This window comes from Panthera tigris, chromosome B4 (genome assembly GCF_018350195.1).
Source record: "Panthera tigris isolate Pti1 chromosome B4, P.tigris_Pti1_mat1.1, whole genome shotgun sequence".
In the NCBI taxonomy this organism is placed as follows: Eukaryota; Metazoa; Chordata; class Mammalia; order Carnivora; family Felidae; genus Panthera; species Panthera tigris.
In genome coordinates, this window is record NC_056666.1 from 84,997,723 (window position 1) to 85,024,407 (window position 26,685).

Below are 26,685 nucleotides of genomic sequence, written 5' to 3' on the forward strand. Positions count from 1 at the left end.
CATATTTTTGTTTGTTTCTGACAAGTGGGTCTATATTTCCCTGACTCTACTTTTCTCTAACATCTTCTTTGTTCTTTCTTTTTATCTTAACACTATAATTTAATTACTTCATCAGCAGCTATCAGTGCTTAGAGATACTCCTTATTCTTCCATATTTTTCTCCATAAAAATCTTAATTTTCAGAGATTTGAACCTCATACCTCCCTTCTCTCGGTTTCTCTTCATGACTCTAGTTTTAATTCCATGAGATATACCATTATTCTTCTCTTGAGTTGCCATTTCTTCTCCAAAAATCCACACTTGTCTTCCATTTTGGTCATCTCAGGCTTATTTTGTATTTGTGTAATTTTTCTAATTTCGGTACCAAATATTTTTCTTTAAAAAAGTGGTTTAAAATATCCTAGAAAGAATGTTGGAAATAATATAAAAAGTGAAAGAGTAAGTGTAAATGTCTGGAAATGTGAGTTCAAGCCAAAACCAAAAGATGGGAAAGTATATTAAGGAAAAATATTCTGCAAATACCTTCTAAGGTTGCTTCTGGAAACCACTGTTCAGTGCCCATATGTCAGTTTACTCCTCTATCTGTAGGCCTGCATTGCAGGTGTTATTTCCACAGGTAACCTGTGATGCTTTCTGGAACTTGTTGATTCCTCATTCAGAAAGACAAGAATATCATACATCATATATTTACTAAACAGTTGGATTCATTCATTCATTCATTCATTTTTTTAAATGTTTATTTATTTTGAAGGAGAGAGAGAGCATGAGCAGGGGAGGAGCAGAGAAAGAGAGGGAGACAGAATCTGAAGCGGGCTCCAGGCTCTGAGATGTCAACACAGAGCCCGACTTGGGGGCTTGAACTCACAAGCCATGAGATCATGACCTGAGCTGGAGTCAGACGCTTAACCGACTGAGCCATCCAGGCACCCCTCATTCATTCATTTTAGACTTACTCTGTGAACACTGTTATAGCTGGATCCCACTCATAGAGGTTCTAGAAGATGCCAAAGGATATAAAATGTCTTACTGTGACTTTTAAAAAAAAAATATTGTTCCCTGGATTGATAGTAATGTTACATAAATTAGAACATATATGTCCCATAATTAATAATAAATAATGAGATTTCTGAGGCCATTATTAACATTTTTTTAAAATTTTATTTTGAGTTCATATGTGTGTGTGTATGTGTAAAAGATGGTGGTTATAAAGAGGTTAAAATATAAACCAACTGCAAAGACGTATCTAGACAATGTCATATATTTTATCTAAACCCCCGTGAAATTCCAAACACCAAAAAACCCTTGTCAACTTAAAGTTTTTATTTAATTTATGAATGTATGTATTGCCATAAATTTATGACTGCCACTTACTTCAGGAAATCTGTAAAACAAGCTATTAAACGAAATACCCAGTTCTTCAAAGTAAAATTACAGTTTTTCACTTAGGCATGTGATTGAACCAAACTTCTTTTGTTGTAATTACTCTTGGTATTTCCAAATCTATCTTTCATTAGACCACAATATTTAAGGAAAAGTAGTCTTTTTTTGCACGTTTATCTGCTAGGGTGCTTTCAGTTTAAACACTAAATAAATACATTCCTTCATTTAACGAGGATTTAAAATATAGAGTGACCATAAAATGGCATCATTAGGTTCAAAGTCCACTTCATTGTGATGCTCTGTGAAGTTCTCTAGCTTCTGTGTTTCACCTTTTCCTCAGGCCAGCTCTCTTCATGTTTGTAAGATAGCTGCTGTGTTTCAAGGTAACATACATATAGGAGACAACATTTAGTGATTTATTTTTCGTATCTCTCTCTGTCTTTTTTTCTTTTTCTTTTAGAAAGAGAGAGTGGGAGCAGGAGAGGGGCAGAGAAAGAGAAAGAATCTTATGCAGGCTCAACACTCAGCGTAGAGCCCCACATGGGGCTTGATCCCACAACACTGGGATCATAACTTAAGCCGAAGACTCAGATGCTCAACTGTCTGAGCCACTCAGGTGCCCCCTCTATGTATCTCTTTTTAAGAAAAAGACTTTTGGGGTGCCTGGATGACTCCATCAGTTGAGCATCCAACTCTTGGTTTTGGCTCAGGTCATGATCTCCTAGCTTCATGAGTTCAAGCTCCGCCTTAGGCTCAGTGTTGCTTGGGGTTCCCTCTCTCTTCCTCTCTCTCTGCACCTCCCCCATTTTTGCTGTCTCTGTCTCTCTTGAAATAAATAAATGAACTTAAAAAAAATGAAGAACTTTTCCCAGAAATTGCTAGATTTCCTCTCATGTCTTGGCAGCCAGAATTGTGTCATAAGCCCAGACCTAAATCATTCAATGGAGAAGGGAATGATGTTATCACAACTGGCTCTCTATGTAAATCAGGATTTACTCCTACCTCCATAATTCTCTTAGCATGTGGCTGCACAGTGAAAAGCAGAATCCTGCAGGGAATCCACGTTTTCTCAAAAGAGAAAGCAGGAGAAAATGGATGCAGAGATGCAGAGCTTATAACCAAGAGTATTAGACACAGGAGGACTCACTTAAATATAAGTTATTGTTTCTCTGGTGATGACTATTCCCTAGAATAAGTGGAGAATACTAATTATTATCACTCTGTAGTACTTTATACCAGCACTTATGTAAAAAGTTCACAAAGGACAGTAGGAGCACATTTGCTTGATACTGTGTCTCTTAGGTTCAAAACACACCTACACACACATACATCTATATATACACTACATATACACTATATATATGCTATATATACACTATATATACACTATATGTAGTGTATGGAGTCAAATATGGTAATAAGTAGTGACAGAGATATTGGGGTAAGTGGACCTCATACCTTTAGTTAGGAATTTTGTATGCATAAAATCAGTCTTCACTCATAAACAAAGGCACTTTAAAGAGAAGAGTTAAAATCAATGGAGCTCATGTACTCATCTCTAAATTGACCTTTAACCTGGCATATGTGTTTCTTGTTTTGTTTTGTTTTACATATCATCTTTAGATGAAAAGAAAAAGGAACCCAGTAGATTAAATACCCTCTTTAAAACCTGTCTGCTGTGATAAATACTGATATCATGTCGAAGTGAGGGTGGCATCATATGACAGTTCTAAAATCAACTTAGAAAATAATTTCATCTAATTAAATTAAAAAATAATTCCTATCTCTTATATGAAATAAATTGTCTTAAGTCTAAGTAAATTATAAATGAGTCACATTATGCCCTTGCCCTCCAAAGAGCTGAAATTCTAGTGACTAATACAAATATGGAAATAAATATCACAAAGTAGAATATTAATACTAACTTGAGAGAAGAACAAAGTAGTTTAGCAGCTAAAAGATTAGAATATATTAGATGGATGCGTTCATGGAATGCATTAGAACCAAGTTATTTAAAGCTAATTTTGAAAAACACATGGAAGGAAATAATATAAAATTTCATAGGACTTCATGCAATATTCTATGTACAGTAAGAATTATGAGGGAAAAATATCCATGAACAGAAACATATTTTAGCACCGTTTAGAAATGGTCATATTGTTTATTAGTTGCCTAAGACAGGTTTGAACCTTCAATTTACAGATTGAATTTTCCTGACTGGTTAAGAGAAATACATATATTTTAAGATACATTATCAATTACATATCCACATTTCAAAACTTCCATTGAGGTTAAACTATTACATTTAATTGAGTATAACAAATTGGAAAAATGTTAGAATCACTTTAAATGTTCTATAGTTAGATGGGGTGCCTGGGTGGCTCAGTCAGGTATCCAACTCGACTTAGGCTCAAGTCACGATCTCACAGTTTGAGTTCAAACCCCACATTGGGCTCCCCACTGTCAGCTTGGAACTCTGTCTCCCTCTCTCTCTGCCCTTTCCTGCTTGCTTTCTATCTCTGTCTTAAAAAGAAAAGTAAACTTAAATATATATGTATATCTATGTAGTATTATATATATAAATATATCCATATCCGGGTGCCTGGGTCGCTCAATCATTTAAGCATCTGACTTTGGTTCAGGTCATAATCTCATGGTTCATGGGTTCAAGCCCCACATCAAGCCTCTGTGCTGACAGCTCAGAGCTTGGGGCCTGCTTCGGATTCTGTGTCTCCCTCTCTCTCTGCCCCTACTGTGCTCATGCTCTGTTTCTCTCTGTCTCTCAAAAATGAATAAATGTTTTAAAATATTAAAAATTATTAAAAATATATAAATAAATGTTCTATAATTAGATTTCACTGAAATAATTCTGTGAAACTAAATAAATTTTTTAAATAATATGTATATATTTTATTATTTGTTTTAATTTAAATCCAACTTACTTAACATATAGTGTAATAATGATTTCAGTAATGGAATTTAATGATTCATCACTTACATATAACACCCAGTGCTCATCCCAAGTGCCCTCCTCAATGCCCACCACCCATGTAGCCCATCCCCACACCCACACCCCTCCAGCAACCCTCAGTTTGTTCTCTGTATGCAACAGTCTCTTAACGGTTTGTTTCCCTGTTTTTATCTTACTTTTTCTTCCTTTCCCCTATGTTCATCTGTTTCATTTCTTGAATTCCCCATATGAATGAAATCATATATTTTTCTTTCTCTGACTTATTTCACTTAGCATAATACACTCTAGTTCCATCCACGTTGTTGCAAATGGCAAGATTTCATTCTTTTTGATCCCTGAGTAATATTCCATCGTGTGTGTGTGTGTGTGTGTGTGTGTGTGTGTGTGTGTGTGTGTGTGTATGGATAAAGAAGATGTGGTGTATGTGTGTGTATATATAGACACACACATACACCACATCTTCTTTATCCATCCATCAGTTGATGGACATTTGGGCTCTTTCCATACTTTGGCTATTGTCAATAGTGCTGCCATAAACATTGGGATGCATGTGTCCCTTCAAATCTTGAATCAGCACTCCTGTATCCTTTGGATAAATACCTAGTAGTGCAATTACTGGGTTGTATGGTAGTTCTATTTTGAAACTAAGTAAACTTTTAAGCTTTAGGGGAAAAGAAGGTATTTAGTAGGTGTCAACTACTTTTTATTGTGAGATAGTATTAATAGATTTTTGAGATAGTGTTAATAGTATTAATAATAGTGCTTTATGAGATAGTATTATAGATACTATAAAGACTACTACAAATATATTTTATAGATCTTATTAATACTTTAGATAGTATTTTATGAGATAGTATTAATAGATTTTATTTTTTATGAAATATATTTAATAGGAATTGAATTTTTTCTATTATATCAGAATGTCTTAGACTGCAAGCAGGGAAAAATCCAATGCCCATTGGTAAACTAACCAGCACTGAAGCTTTATGATGTTATATCACAAGAAGTCTGGTTTGGTTAATTTATTGGCTCTTTGGTCTAATCAATGGCTTAAATGTCTGTCTCATCTTCAAGAACACTTTACAGTCAAAAGATGACTATGGAACCTCGAGGCATCACATTCTCATGAAAACATACAGAGGCATTTTATTGCTTTATTGCTTTATAAGACTAAAGACATCCTTTCCCAGAAGCCCTCAGAAAATTTTACCCTATATAAATTGCCCCCAGATGCTCATGTGTAAGCCAGTATTTGGTGATGGGAATGGTCCTATCATGATTGGCTTACAGTACTTACGATTCATTCCCCAAGCGTTAAGGCCTGGGGTGTCACAGAAGAGATTAATTATAAAACAAAATCAGGATTCTTTTAGGAAGAATGAAGGGCGTAGACAACCAGCAGTTTCTGCAATATAGTCTTATTTTTTCTGTCTTCTTAAAAATTATTCCAAAGATCAGGGATTATAAAGTATACATTTTGCATAATGTAATATTAAATATAAATTTTTATTTTGAATAAATGAGCATCATACATGTAAAAGAAATGTGATCTCTGCTCCCAGGAATAATGATACTTGTGCGAGGCATGCTCTAGAACAGGTAGGTATAGCAGAGGGCTTGAGCAATCCTTCAAAGTTTTCACTCTGCAACTCAGTTTCCTTATATATAAAATGGGAATGAAGAAATCATGCCAACTTTTAGAGAGATTTTAAGGATTCAATGTGATTTTATATGTGAAGAGTTTAGAAACATGCCAAGTCCTCAAGAAAGGTTTTTGTTTTTGTTTGTGTTTTTTTACGGAGCCATTGTGCCAGCCTTAAACAAGTGAAAATGGTTTTCCTGGTTGGGAAGAATGTAACCTGTAAACACCAAGGAAGTGTTCGGCATTTCTGCCAGTGCTCACAGAGAATGTTCGTTTTCAAACACTTTGATTTGTAGTAAAAGGTTTTGAGGTCAGTTTGTTCACTCTCTCACCCCTCCCCCATGCAGAGTGACCATTCCTTTAAACAGCTGTAATGATGCCAGGTTGGTACGTTCATCCGTTGAAATGGTGAGATGTCTGTCTGAGGAGGTGACATATGCACGGAGACCTGAATGTGAGAAAAAAGAAGCCATTTATATATAAAGGGGAGAACATTTCAAACAGAGGGAACAGCAAATGCAAAGATGAGTTCGCAGACCATGTCACCCTCCAGTACCCTCTGTCCCTGTTATGCATCAAAATACACCTAGCATATTAATCACCCCTTTCTTGATTTCTACAGCTACTCAAACCGTACATTCAAAACCCTCATATACTTAAAAATCTAAAATACTAGTTGAATGCTGAATGAATATACTATGACTGCCTTTGGCCGACATAAAAATTCATCTTTTGTAAGAGCCTGAATGAGCTCTAGTAAATCAAACCGGCGCAATTATCATTGAGCAACATGCTAACTGACGATGATTTACCGGCATAACATTTATATCTCCATCCTTTGTAAAGGTAAATGCGATAGCTGCTTCCTAATCATTAGGGACTCTCCCCTCATGTTTTTCACTGACCTTAAGTGAAGTGAATCACTTGGAGAAAGAAAGCAGGGGAATTTTCAATTCCAACTTCAGTGCAGGGATAAATGTCAGGCAAACAAGTAGTTAATGAGGAGGCTCCCACCCTCTGTCCCAATTAAAATAGCAACAGTTTTCTAATTCAAAAAATCTCTTTGAAAAATCTTTCAAATTTAGAAAGTCCCTGTCAGTAAGAAAAATACTACAGTAGTAAACACAGATAAATTTCTGTAATTGCAAACAACTTTCTCCCAGCCCTGCTCTAGTGCTTTTTATCATTTGATTTGACAGGATACCACATATACAAATTTGAAATAAAGCAAATGAAAAATAAATTATAGCAGTTTATCATTTCTTCTGTTAGTGTTTATGCTATGCATAAAAATTTTATATAGCTCAAATTGATAGTCAATTCCAATTCATGGTTTTAGATTGATCAAATATATTTTATGAAATGTTCATTACATAACATATTCTCTACATTTTCTCACAGCATTTATCATGTACTCATGCCATATACCAAAGAAATAAAACAAACACTATGAGTTCATGTTTACAGAACAGAATAACAATGCACAAAAGAATAGACCAGCTCCTGTATACGTAGGTCGTACATTTAAAAAATATTTACCGAAAAAAAAAATCAGTTGTTTAAATATAACTACATGCAAAACTCAAAATTAGAAGAGATATACTATAGTAGTTGTATTCAGAATCCCCAAGACAACTTTCAGGTTTGATGATTCACTAGAAAAGTTCACAGGACCCAACAATGTCTTTTTCATGGCTATGATTTGTTATAACGAAAGGATGCCAAACAAAGTCAGGAATAGCAAAAGCCCATGGGTCAAAGTCCAGGAGAAACTAGGTGCAAACTTCCAAGAGTCCTCTCCCAATGGAATCACAGAGGATAAGCTGAATCCAGCAACTAGTTGTGACACAGGTGAAGCGTTGTCTACCAGGAAGATCACTGGAGACTCGAAGCTTATGGTTTCTATTGGGTTGCTGGTCACATGGGCATTCTCTGTCGCGCATGACCTAAAGATCCACACTCGGGGTAGGAAAGCAGATGTTTGGCGTAAACCACATCGTGAAACAGTTCAAGCACAGTGAGCCAGCTCACCAGTTAGGGAATGGTGGGAACACGTCTGAAATCCAAGTTCCCAGGTGCCAGCCTTGCAGGCAGGCCTTTCTAAGGATGGCAGTCTCATACATGATATGTTAATTCTTTTCTGCACAGTAGTAAAAGGTGTAAGTTTTATAATCAGATGACCTGGGGCTCATATCCACATTCTACCACTTATATTGATGTGTCCTTAAACAAGTTATCTAAACATTTTGCATATATCAGTTTGATCAATTCTTACATTACTGTAATTATCAATTGCCATGAATATCACATGCAATAATTCATGTACAATTCTTAACACACTGCCTGCAAAGAGTAATAATTCAATAAATGTTGATGAATAATAATAGTATATGTGGTGACTAATGTCACAGAGCTTCAAATAGAATATATGAACAAGACTCAAACAAATAAAATAGAGAGTAAATAAGTGTTGCGGTATGTGTGTGTGGGGGGGGGGAGGGGTGACGAACTATAAATGCAACAGTTCTAAGAATGGGCAAACACTGTCTGTAATTTGTAAGAACCCACAAAAACTTCCTTGCCAGAGTATTCTTTTGCTAAGTGTTATGGAGCCATAGTCATTAAAAGACAGAAGTAGCTGACAAAAGTAGCTTTCAGAAAATAAAGAAGGTGAAATATGGGTGACAACACTGTGATCTTTATACTGCTCTCTGAGAAAGTCCTCCTTTACAGCATCACAGCTACCATGAAAGTGACTATTATACTTGACTCTAAAAATCCTGAGATAGTTTGGAAAGCTGGATCAGAAGAAATTAGTGGGTAGATCAGGCTGGTTTGGATACAGTCTGATACTTTCTTGGATTTTTTGGAAGTAAGACAATATTAATAATTCTTACACATCTTTTTTTTAACTACTTGAGAAATAAAACAGTATTTGGATGAGTAATACCTTTGCTCTACTTAGATATGGGCTCAGATACAACTCTCAGCAGGTAGAGAATTTTTTTGACATAACTAATGATTAAACATCATGATTACTTAGAAACATATGCTGAGTAAAAACTTCCACACATTGAATTAATAGATAAATGAATGAATTGGCTCAGAATATAATTAGGCCTATGATTCATCAACAAAGGATAACTGCGAGGCTAGTGCATGTTTAACAAAAATTACATGTGATGAGAATTTATTTTCTTAAAACTTTATCTTTCTTGTGAATACAATGAACCAAGCTGTTTGTAGGTTGGAGAAAGAGGTATTGAGTGGCACTGTGTTTTACATCTAATTTTAGATGCCTTCTCAAGCTAATATTAAGCATTTAAAGATTCTTTACAAAATAAGTATAGTTTGTCCTGTATCATAATTTTAATTAGATCCACAACCGTTACAAATAGAAATACTTTATGACATTTTATAAGCATTTAATATGAAGAGGTAAGGAGCTTTGATTATTTCTAAATAAATCAACTTAAAAAGTATATATTTTTAATATATTTTTTATATATTTCTTTTTGCTAGGAAAAGATTATAGATGAATTATGTAAGTATATTCCTTATAGATTATTTTAAGGATTATCACTTAACTAAAGTATATGATTCACAGAAAAATCATTTGTTAAAATCAGAACTCCCATTGCATCTTGACTGATACTATGGTAGAAGCTATAAAGGCCCCTTCCAAAAAAAAAAATGTTAACACCTCTAAATATTTCCTTTATTGGCTACCCTTTTTTTTTAATTTTTTTATTGTTTATTATTTTTGAGAGAGAGAACCGAGGAATCGGAAGCAGGCTCCAGGCTCTGAGCGCTCAGGACAGGGCCCGACGCGGGAGCTCAAACTCACAGGCCATGAGATCATGACCTGAGCTGTAGTTGGCCGCCCAACCAACTGAGCCACCCAGGCGCCCCTTTATTGGCTACTCTTAATCAGTCACAGTTGTGGAGGGAGATGAAAGCCTTTATGTCGTTATCCTAAACTATAGACATAATTATTTACAATGCATTGCAAATTAAGTTGTGATTCATAGCTCTGTTCAAATTTAAATTTATACCGTTTAGGCAAATACATTTGTAAAATGTAATTAGCCCTTGTGTTAGTTATCCAGGCATCACATAGAAAATGGCATATATAATTTCAACGATACTAAGAAAATTGTTTTTAGTCCAAGTAATTGATAAATGCCTTTGAATAGTCTGGTATTTAATCAAAGCACTCATCACAGTTCTTAAAATAACTTGTTGTTAATTTCCTCTGGACTATAATGCATTGATGTTTATAGCTGTGCGTTTATTATTTTATGTTTGGTGTATGTCAACTGGTTTTATACTAGAAGCTCAAGAAATATTGCATTGAACTGATTTGAGTTAAAGTGAAGTGAAGTGAATTGGTTAAGTAATTTTAAGAAAAGGAATATACACTAAAGTTCAATACTTAATCAAAGCTAATCAATTCAGTTCTCACAAAGGCTATCTGAATTTAGCTATGTGCTTTTTGATGAAAATGCTCATTTCCTAAATCATATGAGTTTTTACCATCTTATAGAAATCTATTCTTTTCACATTATCTTGTACAATTTTCATTGATTTCTCCCCCAACTCTGTTGTTTTTATAGAGCTATCTTTCATATGGCCCTTTCTAGTTTTGCTTTGTTTGGTATTAAATGCAAAATGTGATATTCTGTTTTTGAGTTCTTTTTGTAAAATAATGTGTTTTTACCAATACCATTTCAGAAGATGTGTGGAGTAATATTAGGCCATGAAGTTTTTATTTCAACTTATAGTTAAGGAATAAAAATAATAACTATAGTTGTATGAAAGAATAAGGCTTATTGACAAATGAATCTGAACATATTTCAAATACTATCCACGTAAAAATTCTCAAATGCAGTACAATAGCACTTAGCAAATTTTTAAGTTATAGTATTAACTAAAAATCATTAATTATTTTCTAGGCTAAATATTGGACTGAGAATTCTGACCTAATGTAGTTTTTTCCTCAAAGCAATGGCCCTTGTTATAGATGAAATATGATTTTTAGTTAAGAAGGAAATGTCAAATCAAACCATTTACATGTTGACAGTTCTCATAAAACAGTATAAACTTTCACGGAATCTAAGATGACCTCAATTGTTAGGTTGTACCATTATTTTATGAGATACTGCTAAAAAAATTGCTGTGATTAAAATAAAACAGCTCTTACTATTTAGAGCCTTTATTTTATAACTACCAAAAGAGCTTTTCTAGATGTAAACATAGATGATTTTAATCCTTTTAATCACTCTTGCACATTTTTTATATATACACACACACACATGCATTAGGAAGTGTACATTAAATAAATTGAGTAAGGCATTTCTAAAACTTCTTCCTATTCAGTATATGGCTCTCCTAAATTAGTTTTTGAGTCAGCGTTCTCAGTGTTTGTGTTTCACACGTAAGCTTGTTCTCTTTGCCAGTGAGGCAGCATATCTTACTAGAGAGATCTGCCATTTTCTCCGGTAATTTCATCTCAGCTGCTCTACCTATTCAGTATGTTTTGATGCTGGTACTTTCTTGACATTATCAGAATGTGTCAACAGGAGAATATTTCAGACAATAATCAGGATTCATATTCATATTACTTCTTCAAGTGGTCCTTATATGGTTTGATTGCAATTTGAAATATATGAAATATGAAGAATTGCCATTGTCCAACCAAGCCACAGAATTAACCAAATTCAAGCATGCATAGGCTGTGATAGCTACTTTGCTACCTATGACCACCACCTGTCAAACAGGGATTGTTAAGAGACCTCTAGTGTGAGACATCCTCATTTCTAACATAATAAAATATGAAAACAATTGGTATCTTAGAATCAAAAGAAATTTTTCAAAAAAGGATTTATAAAGAAAATCATACTGTGGTATCATAAAACAATTTTGAGCTCTAATTAAGAGGATGTATATGTGTGTGCCCATAGAATATATTATTCTAGAAAATAAAATGATAAACAAGTGATTTCTATAATCTCTAGATTGTTACATCAATTTGTTTGCATTTATTAAATATTGGGTAGTATAATTATGTCCTGTTGAAAAACTTTTACATCAAAAGTTGAATGATTATGGTCGTAAACTATATGTTAAACACTTAGAATTTATTATTTTGTGTGCTGTCATATATATGGTTAAAGAAAAACAGTCAATCTGATTAGGAAGTATTGAAAAGTCTTCATTATATCCTATGTGAACTAATATTTTTGTTTGATCATTAAAACGTGCTTTCAAAATTAACAAATGTTAAAAAATAAACTGTAAGTAAATGACCCAGCAATTGAATATTTCTTCATTTTCTCTCTACCTCAGGTCCCATAAGTAGTGTGCTGGTGAATAAATATGGTAGCCGACCAGTAGTGATGATAGGAGGTTTATTATGCTGCTTGGGAATGGTCACAGCCTCTTTTAGTACCAGCGTAATAGAGCTCTACCTCACTGTGGGATTCATTACCGGTAAGTCGTTTTGTTTTCTGCTTATTTTCTTCTTAACACTTCCATTGTTTGCAAAGCTCTGTAAGAAGCATAAACAATAGAACATTTACATTGTTTTACTTGAGTTTGTGTCTTATAGCAGATGCTATCTTAAAGTATTTTCATCGAGTACAATGAAATACTAGCGTGGAATGGCCAATCAAACTTATTTCAAGAAATGGAAGAAACAAAATATTAGATACATTAGGTGCTATGATATCAATGTCAAAAAGAAAACCATTTTCATTCAATTTTACCATTTCACCATTTGCTCATCAGCCAGTTAAGATGGGGTATTATGGACATAAACTTTCTGGCATATAAATAGCTTCATTTTTTTTAAAGTTATTTTTCATTACTTACCACTATTTAGAGTATCTGACTTATGACTCATTATAGGTTAAAAAATGATGCCAAAGTATATTTTCTGCATGCACTGATTTAGCTCTAACAATAGAATTATTTTTGTTTGTGTTCTGGTTAGTGGTAGGGCTCTGTATTAGGGTCCCTTCTTTTCCTTACAAAAGATTCCAGTTGCTTAAAGGCTCTGTAAGGCACATTTGCTGCTAATATTTTTAAATTTTATACTGTCACTTGATTACAGTTGTTCCTCATGTGTAATGTCTGTTGACCTAAACTGACCTAAATATGTACATTTGGAAAACACTACTTTTATTAGCCTTAACAATAAATTGCATTAAGCAAATCTACACGCAAAGTTTTAAGGAAAATTGGATTCAGTGTATAAAGAAATTGAATCTTTTCCTTATGCTCACAGCAAAACAGTAAGTGTATTTCTCTTTTTATAGTAATTTTAGATCAGTCTAACCCTGCAGTGGCATATCATTTGATGAAAAAAAAAATAAGATGTAGTAAAGCCTATAGTAATAGTGATGTTAAAATCTTTCTCTTTACAGCCTATCCACAACACTCTACCTTTTTGATGTGATAAAATACTTTTTGACATTGTAAATGAGAATCTTCTATCTAAGAATTGTCATAGTGCAGGGAACACCTTTTTTGTTTTGTGCAGAAATACCGTATATTGCATTTAACCATAGAAGTCAGGCTGGGCCCACAAACAGATGTAATATGGAAATGATCATTTTGATATTACTGTCCCACAAATTTCAACAGCGTTATATGCTATTCTGACTTCAATTCCATTTATTTTGAGTCTTGAAGACTTTGGTGCTTCTGGAGTCAACCCTTAAATACACCTATGAGATTTATCTTAAGGCGTTATCAGCCAATACTTTTTGATAGACAATCTAGTTTTAATCCTGACTTAGCACATATTAGCTGATCATGGGTAAATTAGCCTCTTTCTATCTTTTTGTCTTTAGAATATGGAAAATGATAGCTCTTTCCTTTTGGAGTTGTTGGGATGATGCATGCAAAAAATGAATACTCAGTACCTTACAGAGTGCCCAGAATTTCATTACTTTTAAATAAATATTTGCAGATAATTACCATCATAATGTCATTATATAACATCTTAAGAGTTTTAGAACTTACTTGACTTTGGCAAAACCCTCATTTGTTATTGTTGAGGGGATTGGAACTCAAGAAGTCTAAGTGTTTTGCCCAATAATGCATATAGGTGGGGCGCCTGGGTGGCTCAGTAGGTTAGGTGTCTGACTTCGGCTCAAGTCATGATCTCACAATTTGTGAGTTCAAGCCCTGCATCGGGCTTTGTGCTGACAGTGTGGAGCCTGCTTGGGGTTCTCACTCTCTCCCTTTCTCTCTGCTCCTCCCATGCTTGCGCTCTGTCTCTCTCAAAATAAAAAAACAAAACTTAAAAAAAAAAATAACAAAAGTGGTCACATAAATTGCACTCTTGCCCACAAGGTAGCAATCTATTGTATATGTGTGTATATAAATATAATGCATATAAAAATATATGTTACATAAATGGAGAGAGAATTAGCCTATCTGTTTAATTACATGATTTTAAGTAAGAACTAATAATTCTGTCCTAATTTCAACCTATTCTATGAATATGGAAACATCAGAAGTTCTTGGGTTTAATTTTGTGCTTTTACATGAAAGCAATATGAAGCTGTCATACATGTCAAATGTCCAGTTATGAGAACCTCTTTGTTGATGTGCAATTCTGTGATAATAATTATCATCAAAAATTACCACCTGGTGTTGTACTTTGGGTCCTGACTTACCCACGTGAATGTACCTTTTAAGGAGTGATTTCTTTTGTGAGTGACATAATGTGTTTGTGTTTTTCTTCCTTTTTGTCTTTCTTTTTAGGTTTAGGTTTAGCGTTCAACCTGCAACCTGCCCTAACAATCATTGGCAAATACTTCTACAAGAAACGACCCATGGCTAATGGCCTCGCCATGGCAGGAAGTCCTGTTTTCTTAAGCACATTGGCTCCTTTCAATCAGTACCTTTTTAATACTTTTGGTTGGAAAGGAAGCTTTTTGATTTTAGGAGGCTTATTGTTGAATGCTTGTGTGGCTGGATCCCTCATGAGACCCGTTGAACCCAAACAAGCTACGAAGAAGTCTAAAAATAAGATTGGCATAAAAGAGAATGACCCAGATGTGAAGAAAAGCCATAGGAAGAAATCAAGATGGGAAAGAGTTAATAAGTATTTAGATTTCTCCCTTTTTAAGCATAGGGGATTTCTGATATACTTATCTGGAAATGTCATTATGTTTCTAGGGTTTTTTGCCCCCATTATATTCTTGGCTCCATATGCCAAAGACAAGGGAATTGATGAGTATTCTGCAGCTTTCTTGCTGTCTATTATGGCTTTTGTTGATATGTTTGCTAGACCTTGTGGAGGAATCGTTGCAAACTCCAAATTTATCCGACCCCGAATCCAGTACTTCTTCAGTTTTGCAGTCATGTTCAATGGAGTGTGTCATCTCCTGTGCCCGTTGGCAGACGACTACACAAGCCTGGTGTTGTATGCTGTGTTTTTTGGTCTCGGATTTGGGAGTGTTAGCAGTGTCCTCTTTGAAACGCTCATGGACCTGGTTGGCCCTCAGAGGTTTTCCAGTGCTGTGGGACTCGTCACAGTGGTGGAGTGTTGCCCTGTTCTTCTTGGCCCTCCTCTTGCTGGTAAGAATCATTCTCATCCAGAGGAGAAGAGAGCATAGAAGGAATACCCACTAGCCAGGACCTTCTTTGGAATGTATGATATAATGTGGCTTATAACAATAAACATGAATAGCCTACAAGGCTGTGGGTGTGTTAACTTTAGGGTTTATTATACATGTATTTTTAAATTGCATAAATAGTTGATTTTAGACATAAATTTGCTTCAGAGCCTGGACCTATGAACTTAAGAATTTAAGTTAGACTGGGGCGCCTGGCTGGCTCAGTCAGTTAAGCGTCCGACTTCGGCTCAGGTCATGATCTCGCAGTCTGTGAGTTCAAGCCCCAAGTCGGGTTATGTGCTGACAGCTCAGAGCCTGGAGCCTGTTTCAGATTCTGTGTCTCCCTCTCTCTCTTACTCTCCCCCGTTCATGCTCTGTCTCTCTCTATCTCAATAAATAAACGTTTAAAGAAAAATTTAAAAAAAAATTTAAGTTAGACTGATAATTAGTAACATAATCTTCAGGTTTTTATGCATATCTGTTTTTTGTGCTTATAAAAATGTATCATAATAATAAAATTCCACCTTTTATTTATCAGTGATGAACAAATTTCTGTTTATATTAAAAAGAGTCAAAAATTTAAAATAATGCTATCAAAAGGTCAGGATCTCTTTTCTTATTGGAGTACATTGGTTACATTAATATGTTACGTGCCTAAGGATAGCATACTTTTATAACATTGCTGACAGAAAAATATGCATATATATACATATGTGTGTGTATATATACATATATATATATATATATATATATATATATATATACAGGAAGGAAAAGAAATTCATTTTGAACAGATACTTACATTTCACACTTATAAACTATAAGGATTACTTTTAGATTTTTAAGATCTGAAATATTTCAGTCATGCCTATGAAAGTATCTGTGCTAGGGGCACCTGAGTGGCTCAGTCGGTTAAACATCTGACTTCGGTTCAGGTCATGATCTCACAGTTCACGAGTTCGAGCCCTGTGTCGGGCTCTGCACTGACAGCTCGGAGCCTGGAGCCTGCTTCGGATTCTGTGTTGCCCTCTCTCTCTGCCCCCCCCCCACCCTCTCTCAAAAATAGATAAACATTAAAAACAATTTTAAAAAAGAAAGTATCTGTGCTAAATTGCACACTAAGGAGACTAAAACAAATGTATAAGTGCATTTTTGAAGTTAAGACTTTGTTTAATCTTAGACTTTCATGTTGTAAACATTATGTGGGTCAGTCTTCCAGTAACCACTGGAAACCATTGTTTTGCTTAATACTAAACTTAGGTATTCAGTTAGACTCTTGGCCTGACATCCAGTGGTCACAGTAACTGCCAGGCTCAATGTAAAGTTTTCCATGTATGTAAGTCAGTCTTTAAACTGTTTCCTACATGACATTTAGGTATAATTTTTTTAATACCAGTATAATTTACATACATTGTTACATTAGTTTCAGGTATACAATATAGTGACAAGGAATCATTTTGAATTGGGAAAATTTGTATTTAATTTGTTGATCTTAAGGTATCATTGACCTTTTGCCTTGCTTTTCCACTTGGTCAGGAATGAGTGGTACAGCTATTGACTTTTTCTGTCTACCAGGGAGGGCTGTCCTCTCCTGTCTAGCACAGATGTTTTGGGTGGTATACCTTTTAATATGTATATACTGTGGCACCAAAGCAATTTTCAAAAAGAATGAAAGCTAGTCTTATTTATCAGCCAAATGATTTTGCTGCATAAGACAAATACAATTGACCTGTCTTTTCCTACAGAATTAGTTTTACCAAATGGGTTTTAGAAGCCTATTCATGAGCAGCAGAATTCTTAGTATTAACAGAGAAAATTGTATTTCACCAGCCATGGTGGGACTAAAAAAAAAAAAAAAGAAGTCAGGTCAACAAACATGGTAGGTAGGCTGTAAGAATGAAAATGAAGGAATATGATTTGATTATTTCTACCTGTGCTGAGAACCTGTATTAATGGGGCTTCTGGGTGGCTCAGTCGGTTAAGCATCCGACTTCGGCTCGGGTCATGATCTCACAATTCGTGAGTTCGAGCCCCGTGTCAGTCTCTGTGTTGACAGCTCAGAGCCTGGAGCCTGCTTCAGGTTCTGTGTCTCCCTCTCTCTCTGCCCCTTCCCCGCTCATACTCTCTCTCTGTCTCTCAAAAATGAATAAACGTTAAAAAAAATAAAAAAAAAAGAATATTTACATCAGTTTTAGTGTTCTTGAGTGCTTATTGTGTTAATATTGCCAAACCATTGCACCAGTAGTGACAAAGACAATAATTAATATGGGGCTCCTTGTTGAAGCTCTCAGACCATAGCCACAATTACCCATTTTTTTCATACTGTATATGTCTCCTGCTACCACTGATTCTCCTTGATGTTTAGACTGGCTTCTTTTCTATAGCCTTGATCGCTGATAGAATAATGTCTGGCACATGGAGGCACCCAGTAAATACTTTCGAATGAATGAGTGTTGTATTTACTTCTCATACAGTTGCTGTTGGTGCTACTTTTTTTTTTTTTTTTTTTTTTTTTTGCTACTCTTATTAGTAGAGCAGTGGAAGGTAGAGAGAGTATGGTTTTGATTTTTTTTTTTTCAGCTCAAATTTTCACTGCTGTCTCACAAACAGCTGAAGTTTCAGTACTGGAAATCACATCTGGTTTCTTGATGATGCTAAGAAATTCCCCAAACATTTAGAAAATATGTCAATATGGTAACCCAAAGTGATATTAATTCTGATGGGGGCCATAGACCTAATGTTTATGTATTTAGAAGTAGAAAAATTATTGCATGAACAGAAATATTTGACTTAAGTTAGAATTGAAATGTAAGTTATGCATTATTGTTATGTTTATATATATGGCACACTTAAATAAGCCAATTTTAAAAGTCAATAAACCTTCAGGTTGTATGATACCAGGCTAGTTTTTAAATTTCTTAATAATCAGATGGGATACATACTTTCTTCCTGATTAGTATGGCCTTAATAGGGTCAGATAAACTAAAAAATTGTGATCAGCCTAAAGAGTTAATGACTCTTAACCAAGAGTTTCGCTGAACCTATTTTGCAGAGTAGTTAAGAACCAGAGATTCAGACAGATTTTGGTTAGATTCTGCCACTCACTGGCTATGTAACCATGGTCAAATTACTTCCTAGTGCTCTTATAAAGATTAAATGAGATATTACCTCATTTAAAAGTGTTGAGCCTAGGGGCACCTGGGTGGCTCAGTCGGTTAAGCGTCCTACTTCAGCTTGGGTCATGATCTCATAGCTCGTGGGTTCACAGCCCTGTATTGGGCCCTTTGCTATCAGTGCAGAGCCTGCTTCAGATCCTCTGTCCCCTCTCTCTCTTCCCCTCCCCTGCTCGTGCTCTGTCTCTCTCTCTCTCTCAAAATTAAATAAATAAACATTTAAAAAAAAAGTGTTTAGCCTAGTGCTGGGCATAGAGAAAGCATTGAGTAAATATTATGCCCTGTCGAGAACCTTATAAAAGCTTTTGTGTCTTACCTAAAAAATGTAATATTTTCCTCTGTATTTTCTTCATTGAAAAGAAGCATGGAAAGGATGAAGCAGTCTCAGTGTGTAAATATTAATAGATAAATAGATCTATTTATATACATATAAATACAAAAAACATGCCTCACACATATATGTATATGTATGTGTACATATTTACATACATGTAATACATACATGTATTTACAAATATACACCCAAAAAGATATATATACCTACTTTGTCTTGGTTGTACAATTTTACTGAGGGGAATAATCTTTAATAAATTTAGCATACTGGTAGTATAATGCTGTGTGTGCCTGTACATGCCTTTTCTATGCATATATAGAAGACATAATTGAGGACTTTTTTTGTTAAAGTCTCATTCAATATTAAATAAGAAATAGGTGTACTTATCAAAAATTTCATCATTTTATGGCTGTTTTATTATGCTATCTTAAAAGATATTCTTTTGTCTCTTAGGTAAATTGGTGGATCAAACTGGACAATATAAATACATGTATATGGCCTGTGGAGCTATTGTGTTCCTATCAAGTGTGTGGCTACTTATCGGCAATGCTATAAACTACAGATTGCTTGCAAAGGAAAAGAAGCTGGGAGAAACAAGGAAGAAGAAAATGAGTTCGCCTGAGTCCAAAGAATCTGAACCTTTGAACAAATCTAAACATCATGATGTCAGCATCAAAAGTACAAGAACAGAGAATAATCCCTCAGAAAGAGAAACTAATATTTAATAAGAATCACATCTCTGATTTCAATGTTTATGACTTTCTTAGGAGTATTTTTTTTTTCAAAATATTGGAAAGGTTTTTACTTGAAATGAAAAGTCATAATTAAGGATGGAAGTGAGATTTTCCTCAATGGCAAATTTTTATAAGTTTATTTTTTAAAACTTGTTTGGGTAGTTAAAATTTGAGGTTATGCCTATAAAGAATCCATGCAATGGGTTTATTTCCATACGTGACTCTGGTTGTGGTGGTTAGAGTAATTGTAGAGTCTTCCAATGACTTCTGGTCTTGGTTATAGAAATCTGAATCCCAAATCCCTGGTTTAAATAGCGAGAAGGAATATGTTTAATCAAATAAGAATACCCTGTCTAGATTTTAGTTTTCAGTGTTAGATGGAATTGAAGGAAAATGAATTTTCTTCTAATGTGCACATGCACACACACACACTCACCTGTATTTACACACATGCGCACAGAGTATCTAGAGGACAAAAGACAAATAGGTTCAGAAAGAATATTATCACTATACTTTTTTTTTAACTTTAAAAACAAATCCGTGGAGAGTGAAGAAATGTATTAGGTCTGCATACTACTTTGTAGTGTAGATTTTAAATATAAGAACATGGGTGAAATGAAGATGATCTTAATTTGAAAACGCAACTAACTGCTGTAAAAAAATAAAAGTATTTGCATATATAAAATAAATTTGAAAAAAAAAACCAACCCTCCATTTTAAACCATTATTTCTGAGTACTGTTAAATTTGATGAATCCATGCATGTAGTTTCTTTGAGGATGGCCATTAGTACTTGGTGCTAGAGAATAGAACCCTCAAACAATTTTCAGAATTCTTACTTAATATATAAATCAAATTAAAAGCCTAAATGATTCTTAGCAATGAGCTACGTTCATTAATTTTAAAAGGATTTTAGTTGCTAAGCCAGAAAGTAATAAGCAGGGATTTCTTTTAATCAGAACTCAATCCAGACTCCCTGTCATAGACTTCAAAATGGAATCTACCAGCAACCTGGTTGACAGACTGACAAATAGGCCAAATTCTAATTTTTCCCAGTCATGTAGCAGTGATCAGAGAGTTACTGTTATGAGTGACCCATCTGAATAAAGCTGACTAAGAGTGAGAGGTGCTTCTACTGAGGCCTCCAAGTTCTCCCATTTTTATCCCCTCGCCAAAATGCAAAAGCGAAACAGAGAAACCCCAATGGGCCTTTCACTCCACCACTGAGATTCCTCACGTTGTGGGAATGGCAGCTCTTCAAAATCTCACCTACTCCCAGTCAGACTTCCTGCTGCCAGTGAACATGACTAGGAGACTGTTAAAGGTTTCTAGAACTGGAAGCTGTATGTTAGTTGGCATATACTTGTGAAGGGTAGGCATAGTTTGTCATACGATAGTAAGAAGCTTGCAGCATTGCGGGCTGGGTTAATATAGCGGTTTCTCATTTTCATAGCGATGTTAAAACATCTGAGAATCTGAATCACCCTTGAGTATGGAAGTATATGACAGTTACTGTGCGCTCAGAACTATAAATACAATTTAGAGTAATAAAGTACTTCTAAACAAGGAAGAATTTGTGCCTTATGGCTAATGCGATAAGTATTTATATTAATAAATCTAAAGTTTAAGCATATGATTAATGAAAAACATTTAGTGCTTGATTATTGAAGCGATGTTACAAAATGAATTTGCCGTTCTTTTTTTTTTTAATTGCTGTAGAGGCAGGTGCTATTCTTGTTTCTTATAGAGTGCACCTGGACACCAAGCTTTTGTGATATTTAATGTTAGGGATTTGATTTGTAAAATTTATGCACTGGTTAAGCATGGGGCTCATATTTAGGAAGCTATAGAAAATTCCACATCTCATTTATCTTTTTTGCAGATGAAGAGGTATTTGTATTTTTTAAATATTAAATAAAACAACTTGTGCCAATACGATAGGTAGATAAATCAGGCAAAATGTGGCAGTGTTTGGCTGTCTTTAATTTAGTTTTGCCCAGTCTTGAGTCTTGAATGAGCTGTTTTCATTTTATTAGTGCTTTTGTATTCAACTCTGATTCATCGTAAGAAATGCAACATGATAAATTGTGTAGTGGCTGTCCAGTATTAAAGATTTCCAAAAACTGTCTTCAGATTCTCTGAGGATACCTATTTAAATTAATACAGATATAATATCCCAGGGGGAATAAACAGCAAAGTATTGATAGTGGGGTTTTGTGCCTAAGGCTTTATAGTCCTTTTTGTCACTTGCTGGTACAGACAAGCTGGTGGGTGCATTCCAGTGCCTTCCTCCATGGAAGGGGGTTTATTCACTTATTGATGAGGTTTTTGTCAGGTCAAAACCGATTCGAATTTGTTGTGTTGGTCTTTGGTCATCCTCATTAAATTTTCATTCCTAACATTGTATATTAGATTGTTAAAAAAGAAAGGGAAGTAAAATTGCACAAAGCACGTGATAGGTATGTAGCCATACCCAGCAGTAGCATTACACAACGTTACAAAATGTGCAAATATTAATTCCCATACGTACATGTTGGAAATTAGATCAGAACACACCTGAAACACTGACACAGACTCACGTACAGGATTGAGAATTGTTCCGGGGTAAAGTAATCTTCTAGTCATTCGCTCTCCACTCTCTTGAACTTGTTAGAATACCTGTTGCTTTAAGAGAATCTTTGGAGACTGAGCAGAAGGTACCAACCTAGAAATTCACATAGTTGCGTAACTAGAGGAAGCAGTATAGTTGGCCTCTGAGTCTGCAGCAATTAGCATATTTCTTCCCCTAGGGAATGATGGGTTTTAGATGTTCAAGGTGTCATGAAGCAAATTCAGAATATACACCATTAAATTTCCTTTTAGTGTCATTCCGTCACTGAGGAATTGTGCAGAAGGGAGGTTATAAACCAAGGTACCAAAATAATTCATGATCACTGGATACTTTTAGGTATTTTTCTACTTGTGATAACTGAGCAGCCCATGTTTTTCACAATTTAACCTTAAATATGCCTTCACTAATTTATGAATCGAATATTGGGTTTAGGCTTGTCCTGACCTATCCCTACTCTTTTTCCCTTTCTGGGTCAGTATCTAGTGTATTTCACATTGGAAGACCTGATGTTTTCTCAATGTAAATTCACAAGGCTCATGAGTTTCATTTCTTTAGTATCAAGTTCCAACCACCCTATCTCATGACCCATCCCCTGAAACTAGAAAATAAATAAAATAATTGTCTGATATATTTAAATGTGCACTTTCAAAATCTAGGCACGTTTTTTCACTCCTCCTTCTGTGGCTGTACATGACAATTGAGGATACAGGAAAAAGACTTCAAGATACATGATACAAATGTAAGTTTTTATATTGATGTCATAACATGTAGAGATATCCCTAATCACTTAATTCAAAATAATTTTCCATCCAAAAGGACCTTTTAAAAAAAGGCCCTCTCAAATGTATAATATTGCACACTTTTAATAAAACAATTAAAAATCATGATCATTAGGATGCATTTAACAGGGAGAAAGGATAGGAAGTGAAAAGAGAAGTAATATTTATAGCATGCATTTTGGCTACATAATACCTTTTAATATTCAAACCAAATTATAAGTAGAGGCTATTGGCCTGATATAATAGATGAGAGAAACAAAACAAAAAAATCAGACACACAAAGTTCAGCTAATTACCCAAAGTTGAAAAGTAGTATGTGACAGAAATAGAACTAAAACTCAGGTTTATCTGAGAGCAGAAAGAGCCCCTAGGGTGTTCACTACCATGCTTTCTTCCAATAGAATCTATAGAAGCAAAGGTAGATAGAATATAGATATAAGAAATTTAAAACCTATATGGTAAACTAGTTAGGTTTAACTGTAATTTGTAATCTGATTTATTTAGTGTTCATTAGAGACTGTTTACCATAAACTGAATATATAATTTCAAGTTGCTTGCTTTTCTAGCCCATGAAAATTATCCCAAATAATGGTAATGATTGTATAATAACCCTAATTGTTTTAATACAGCTTTTTTTTTTCATAAAAATAATGACATTTATATGACTCAGGCATAATATATTTTCCCCGAGGTTGGATTTAGAAGGAAAATGTTATTTTCTTTATGGATAAATAATTCCCATATTAGTTGCTACTTATTATGACTCAAAAATAAAAAGTACCTTATACAAATCATATTCAGAGATACAGAGATTCCCATTTATAGGATCATCCCAAGCTATCAAAGAAATTTAGAAAGATTGTAAGATATAATTGACTTGATTTATCTATAAAGTATTTATTTTCCTCATTGAATGCAACTGCCCCTTAAAGCCCTAACTCATTTTTCAAGTTTCCTTGAGCATGTGTAATTGCCATTCTCCATTCTGTCCATTTGTTCTTTAGACAGAAAAGTGTCATTGCTTTTGTCCTTTCCCTCTAGACTTTTAGCATCCATAGAATATTGTTCTCAAAAAATACATATATACATATGTATATATGTATATATATATATATATTTTGTTCTCCTTAGCATTGTCTCAGATAGTACACTTCTAGTGTCTTACATCTTTCACAAAACCACACATGCTGTATCTGGTCTTCTTTATTTGTGATTTGTAGGAATGGCCATATTCCTGGAGCCAGCAGTATATATTTTTGGCCATGACCTCTCATCTTCACAAATAAGAGAACTTGTGTGTGACTATAGGCTTGAGGTATCCTGCATAAGGAACGTGCTTATATTCTAGAAGACATTTTGTTAATGAGTCTTTCTTATGCATGATAGATATATAAATGAATATGATTTTTAGGAATCTAGAAAAATCGATCTTCCTGTCCTTGACACTCACTATCTTGGATGTTTCTAATTTTCTTAAAGTACCTCACAACTTTGAGAAACAAAGCTTAACACCCCATCACAGCACCATTACATATCATCCTATACGCAGTTTTAATGTAATGACATCCCGACACATCATACCAAGTAGATTCCCTACCAAAACACTTCACAGTATCAAGAAGCATCAAAACTATTCAGATATAAATTGAAATTATCATCTTTACTTTATTCAACTCACTTTGTTTATTATGTTTTGATTTCCACACATCCATGTGCATGGTCTCCATGCACTTAGAAGCTGAGGGGCTCAATTATCAATAATTATAATGCTTGTATAATGAAAACCATAAACTATCTTTGTTGGTAATTAAAAAATGAATAATTTTCTGAGCTCACATCATTTTTTATAGTTCTCATTTTCTCTTCTTTGCTCTCAATTGTTTGCACACTATTTCATTTTTAGCTCCTACAAGATCCTGCAATCTGATTGATGTTAGTCTTCCCCCACTACTGCCTTTCTTTCACTTTATTTCACTTACATGCAGTTCTTGAAAGAATTGTTAGAGTATTGAGAATCATAATTTTAGGTCCTTGCCTTAAGAGGAAAAGTAATACTGCAAGCAGAATGTTTGGCGTTAGTAGAGCATATGGGAATTTTTTAGACCAAATTATTTCTCCCATCGCACCCCTGTGCTACCGTAACTCCTCACCTCCTTTTTTTCCCTCATAACTATTAAAAAAATTATTTTTTTTCCTTTTGGGGTGCCTGGGTGGCTCAGTCGTTTGAATGTCCAACTCTTGATTTCTACTCAGGTCATGATCTCAGGGTTCGTGAGTTTGAGCCCCACATCGAGCTCCACACTGAAGTGCCCAGCCTCCTTGGGATCCTCTCTCTCTCTCTTTCTCTCTCTCAATCTCTCACTCTCTCTGCCCCTCTACCACACATGCACATGCAGGTGCTCTCTGTCTCTCTCAAAATAAACTTAAAAAAAAAGATAAATAAAAATTATTTTCCTTTGTTTTTCACAATATCTAGGTCAGCTTCTTTAACATTTTTCATCTAATTCTGGGCATTTTTAATATAGAATTCTTGTTTTTCTGGTGGGTTTTAGTTACACTTCCCCTATGTGCATGAATGCCATGTTTTCCAGTGTCTGTATGTACTTATTAATAGTGTGAGTAACATTCAGAAATATTTCAGTAGGTGATTAATTCGTTACTTTTTCAGCAAACATTTCTTCTTCACATGGCAAAACAAGCTTTTTTTATTTCCTTGTTTAAAATTCACATATGGCAAAATAAGAGAGGCTCTGTATGAAAACACAGATATTCAGTATCTGTCAAGGCATAAGTTGGTAACAAGTTCTGTTTGGGGACACCTGGGTGACTCAGTAGGTTAAGCATCCACCTTCAGCTCAGGCTATGATCTCGTGGTTCATGTCAAGCCCCACATCGGTCTCTGTGCTGACAGCTCAGAGCCGGGAGCCTGGTTCAGATTCTATGTCTCCCTCTGTCTGCCCCTCCCCCATTTGCACTCTGCCTTTCTCTCCAAAATAAACATTAAAAAAATGTTTTTTTAAGTTTCATTCAAATGAACAAAAGAATGGAATTCTTATGTGAATTTCAGGGTGAAATTTTAAAACACATTCTTTTAAGCTTTTTATGCTGCATTTGTTTTTGTTTTACTTTAATATGCATCTAAAAAAGATTTTGAAGTTAGTCCTAGTTTATATAGCTTGTTCATTAGAGTAGAGTACAAATTTTGGATATACTATTTAAAGGACTTTATTTTTCTACCACATGCTTTCTATTTCTAACTGAAGGATGAAGATTTCTGGATTTAGTGAGAAAGGATACGCAAACTAAAATGTTTATTTTCTGATCATTAGATGTAATTGTATTTTGATTTGTATTGTATTTTGGGTCTGATCTATTTATGTATCAAAAATATATTTAATTCATTTCATCTTCTCAACCCTCTAAATTAGGT

General features: G+C 34.6%; 1 protein-coding gene across 3 annotated transcripts in view; it reads left to right on the plus strand.

The window, feature by feature from the left end:
* Window positions 1-19,885, plus strand: part of SLC16A7 (solute carrier family 16 member 7) — a 185,938-nt gene extending 166,053 nt beyond the window's left edge. For all 3 annotated transcript variants that reach the window (XM_042992652.1, XM_042992653.1, XM_007075002.2), the window contains exons 4-6: window positions 12,342-12,485; window positions 14,769-15,587; window positions 19,586-19,885. In XM_042992652.1, the coding sequence (XP_042848586.1) occupies window positions 12,342-12,485; window positions 14,769-15,587; window positions 19,586-19,857 (1,235 nt within the window). In that variant the 3' untranslated portion in view covers window positions 19,858-19,885. The remainder of the gene's footprint in view (window positions 1-12,341; window positions 12,486-14,768; window positions 15,588-19,585) is intronic.
* The last annotated feature ends 6,800 nt before the right edge of the window (window positions 19,886-26,685 follow it).